This window comes from Diaphorina citri, unplaced genomic scaffold (genome assembly GCF_000475195.1).
Source record: "Diaphorina citri unplaced genomic scaffold, Diaci psyllid genome assembly version 1.1 scaffold5652, whole genome shotgun sequence".
NCBI classification, from domain to species: Eukaryota; Metazoa; Arthropoda; class Insecta; order Hemiptera; family Psyllidae; genus Diaphorina; species Diaphorina citri.
This window is the reverse complement of record NW_007383028.1, coordinates 457-5,308: the sequence shown is the minus strand read 5'-3', so window position 1 is coordinate 5,308 and position 4,852 is coordinate 457. Positions and strand designations below refer to the sequence as shown.

The window sequence follows — 4,852 nt, the reverse complement described above, 5'->3', positions numbered from 1 at the left end:
GCTGAAATGCCAGGTATCAGAGAGAGAGGGAGGAGAGAGAGAGAAATAACGAGAGAAGACAGACAGACAAAATTGGGGATATGCGGATTAAAGGAAAGAGAGGGTTGACAGGATATGCATAAAAGAAGAGCAAATGTGAGTGAGACAGAGACAATCAAAAAGTGAGTGTGGGAGAGAGAGAGGACAGGAAGAAAGAAATATAACGAGACAGACAGAGAGGGAGGAAGAAAGAGAGAGAGAGAGAGAGCTGTACGTAATTCTTTCCTTTGACGGGTTGAAATTCAACAAAACTTACAGAGAGAGAGAAATGTTACTTCTCAAAGATACCTAGGTTAGTCGTCACAGATTTTCTTCTCTCTCTCTCTCTCTCTCTCTCTCTCTCTCTCTCTCTCTCTCTCTCTTTCTTTCTTCTTCTTTCATTCTTTCCTTTTCTTGAGAAAAAAAAAAGATCAAAATTTGAATGGATTCCAAAATGGCACACCACAGAGAACACAGCAACGTTTAAATTTAAATAATGGCGGACATTTATAACACAATATATTAGGAGAAATGGTTGGGGAAAAGTTTTTTTTCAGGGGGGGGGGTGCAAAAAGTTTCTCCAGCACATTCACAAATTATGTGTGATACCGTCCGAAAATTAGGGTCCATAACAAAATAAATAGGGAGAAATGGTTGGGGAAAATTTTTTTTTCGGGGGGGGGGGGGGTGCAAAAAGTTTCTCCAGCACATTCACAAATTATGTGTGATACCGTCCGAAAATTAGGGTCCAAGCCAGAACAGTACTGGAAGTTTTCGGAGAGTAGGAGAGGGGGGAGGAAATAGAGGAGGAGATAGGGAAAGGGGGAAGAGAGGAACAGGGAGAGAGTAAAAGTGAGGTAGAAATGGAGGGAGAAGGGAGAGAGAAAGACAAGAGGAGGCAGAGGTTATTTAGGGCAAATAAAGGGAGATGAAAAAAGACACTCCCAACCTTCACAAATGGGAAACTTTTGGGGAGACGTAAGAAACGTTATCATGCACCTATAATCCTGTGGTCAGGGAATGGAAAACCAACCTCTGGAGGGAGTTTTCAATAGTTCTGGACTCTGGAGGAATTCATTTTTTCCAGAGGAGGAAATCTGGAGGAGGACAGATTTACCTCAGGTTACCTTAGGTTTACAATAGCCTAGTTTTAGAAAACATTTAGAGAAAAGAGAAAAAGGTAGGTAACAAAAAAAGCATTTAGAACTGCCGCGGGTGCAAACTGTCATACATAAAAAGTTGTGTCCTTTAGAAGCTACATTTTTTATGTCTCTAATTTTTACTTTTTTTTCAAAAGGAAAAGAAAGAAACAATTTGCCTGAGGATTGCGTTTATATCATTTCAATGTAGAAACCTTGTCATAGAAGAGACAGGGTTTTTATATTTTATTTAGAAAGACGTCTCAGAAAGAAAAAAGGAAAAAAACATCACATACAAAAAGACATAAAAACGTGTTTTTTATAACGTTTTTCAGAATGTATGATGCCTTTGTGCAGTATTGTAGTTTTTTTTTATTCAAATAAGATTGGCTGACGCTTTATTTTTCAGCTCTTGATAAAACGTTTTTTTTCGTTTTGTTGCCTCGTTGCGCGCTTATAAGATGTGCCATAAAGTTGAAAGGAACTTTATGGAAAAAGGTACAAGATAATATTATTCTTCTGAGGATAACTCTATGAGTTATAACTTCATAACTTATTACATGATTGTATTTTTATCAGGTTTTATACAAAGGTACCTACCTACCTACGTACCTACCTACCTACCTCTTACGCATTTACCTAACCGTAAAAGAAACTATTCAAGTGCAAAATAAATCTACGTATCAACGGTATAGATATTAAATACATAGCTAGGTATTTAGAACTTTCAATTAACTCATTTATGCCCGAATTAAATTTTTGTGGATTTTTTTGGGAAAGATCAGACAGAAGGACAGACAGACAGACACACGGACCAATGGCTGAAACTTTTGATTTAGGCTCTAGGGACCTCAAAACTTGTTTTGGCACTGAAAACTGACCATCGAAAAATTGACCCGATTACATTACTTTCCTTCCTATAGGTCTATAGAATGAGGAAAGTAATAAGTCTAAGAATTCGCCCTGTTTTTCTGTTTCAGTTGACACCTCCGTACAGTATGATCAGGTACGGGCTTACCTCAAGGAACTCGACGTAAACAATCTCGTCTGGATCGGCCTGCAAAAGGAGGCCTCTCGGTTTGCCTGGCGCGATGCCAAGCCTCTGGAGGGCGAAGGCTACTGGCTGGAATCTCCGCCTAAGGAGCCAGAGTCCCTGTGTGTGGCCCTGGACCCGTGGAAGGACTACCGCTGGAAAACCTTCAACTGTGCCGGCCCTGAAACGGCCACGTTCATTTGTGAATTACCGAGTAAGTTTATGTATTTTTTAACACATATAAGACGGCACCAAAATTTTGGTAATTTATGCCTTAGGACCGCATTATTTCAGGTCATTTTTGATCAAAAATTACATATTTTTTTACTGTCAGTAATTGTTACTGCTTAGGAAGAACATTTATGTTGGTTACAATAGATTTAGTTAAAGGTTTGATAGAGGGAACAGTAAAATATTAGGTCTTATCGTCCTGAAATTGAAGAGAGAAGGAGGACAGGATAGGAGAAAGCCATCCGTTCCGAGAACGACCCTAAATACCTTTTAGGATAAAGTTCAACCCGGGTGGAAATTCGACCTAGCGCTTACAAAATAGAAAGGAGGCACCCTACCCTCCAAACTAACTAGGCTGGCTAAGGGTATTTTTATTTTGTCGACGGTCGATGTCTATTTTGGCATTCGACGTCGATTTTGGCATTCGACGTCGATTTTTTCGATGGACGGTCCCAGTTCTGTGAGACAAGGTCCCAGTTCTCGTCACCACTGGACTAATCGTCACCACTTTGTCTTCTGGATACAGCTATGTAAGCCGTTTATTTTTACAGACAAAAAAGAAAGATTTATCGAGGTGCTCTACATTAAGAGTAAATTTTTCTTATAAATCTTATAGATAAAAACTCTAGCTCAACAATTTATTTGTAAAGAGATAGCCGAAGAATTGGAGCTAGAGGAAACGGAGGGGAAGGAGAAAGATAAATTACGCTCTATTAATCAAAGTTTACCCTTGAGGACTTTTTTATCTTTGTACTAATGTACTATAATAATGGATTTCTAAGAGCCAACTGTGAGGAACGGAATCGTACGCTTTGGCATAATCGATCCACGCCACTGAGATGTTCTTCTTCCGTTTTTTTTGAAAATTTTCTTCACAACTCCATCGCTTTCTGGAAGGTCCAGCAGGGCCCGTGGGATGCTGGCCTGATCCAATAGATGACATAGCGAAGAAGTTTCTTCTATCTTCATTTTACTCATCCTCCCTCCCTCCCTCCCTCCCTCCCTCCCTCTTCCTTATCCTCTTTTTTCTTATCCCCCTTCTTTCATTATCTCTTGGCTTTTCTTTTTCTTTCCTCTCTCCCCTCAATCACCTCCCACCTTTATCCCTTTCTCTCTCTCCCTCTTTCTCTCTCTGTAGGTATACCTTACCTTCGTAGATTCGTGAAGCTTAACCCAACTTTTAAGGCTGTTTGCCCCTACACCTATTAAGCCTCAGATTGGGCTTTTGTATACGACGTTACCTTACCTAAATCCAAACTAAGATTAAGTGGTCAAAGAATTTTGGTTTTTATATTATTCGTGGTCCGTCATCAGAAAGCTTTCTGAACTAAAGGGGGAAAATCAGAGCGTTAGGTAGAACTTGAAACTTTTTATTATTATTATTACATATTATTATTATTATTATTATTATTATTATTATTATTATTATTAAATCATGCTTACTTTTTATTTCCAGTTCCAGAATGGGCAGATCACGGATATACAGGGTGTATGTTGGATTCTCTCCCCTCACTCACCATCACTTACCATCCTGAAGACGAATCGGTGCATTTGCTTCATGATTGTGGTCTGGACGGGTCTCGAACTGTGGCCTGCAAGGGAACCACGGTAAGCTTTTTCTCTCTTTCTTTCTTTCTTTACCTATTTATTTTCTTTCTTCCTTTCGTTGTATTCCTTCCTTCCTTCTTTTTTTTTAGTATTTTCTTTCTTTTATTTACTTATTTCTGCATTTCTTTCTCTCTCCCTTTCTTTCTTTTCTTCTTTCTTTCATTTATTTATTTTTTGTTGTATTTCTTCATTCCTTTCTTAGGTATTTCTATAGGTAAGGAACAAAATAGGTAAGGAAAGTCACAAATGATTTTAAAGCAAGAGAAATTAGTCAAGGAAAGACAGATGAATGATGACTAAATTAACAAGAAAAACACAAGAGGAAGAACTAAGAGTTGAAAGGAGAATAATAAGATCAAGACAAGTGAAGGGGAGTTAGTTAGGCAAAGAGGGAACTTAGTTACAAGAACAGAACTTATCAGGTAAGTTCCCAACAGGATTACGGCGAAAAGGGTAAGGAAGCGTGAAAAACCTGATTGAAAGACGAACTACGAAAGGGAAAGAAAGAGAAAAGAAGGGAAGCAGAAGATATAGGAGAGAGGAAAGTGGAAAGAAATTAATTCAGACGAATAAAACGCGAAGTAAACAGGGTGTAAGGGAAACATCAAAGAATCAAACAAATAAGGAAGAAATAGATAGGGAAAGAGAAAAGTGAAGGAAGGAATGAAAAGGGGAGAAGGAAAGGAAAAGGAGAAAATTTAAAGAAGAAGACAAGAGAAGGGGACTGAAAGAAAACAAGCTGGGTCCGTCCCTCCGGGAATTTTTTAGCCCGTAGTTTATTCGATCGTGATTAAAGAAAATCAGTACCTATGTACCTACCTAA

General features: G+C 38.6%; 1 protein-coding gene across 1 annotated transcript; it reads left to right on the top strand.

Annotated features, from left to right (window-relative positions):
- Positions 1–2,088: 2,088 nt before the first annotated feature.
- On the top strand, positions 2,089–4,029 carry LOC103521648 (the record flags this gene model as incomplete). The annotated part of the gene is made up of 2 exons (XM_008486760.1): positions 2,089–2,404; positions 3,878–4,029. Coding segments are annotated over 2 exons (468 nt in total), but the record flags the coding sequence as incomplete, so codon positions are not given.
- Between the last annotated feature and the right edge of the window lie 823 nt (positions 4,030–4,852).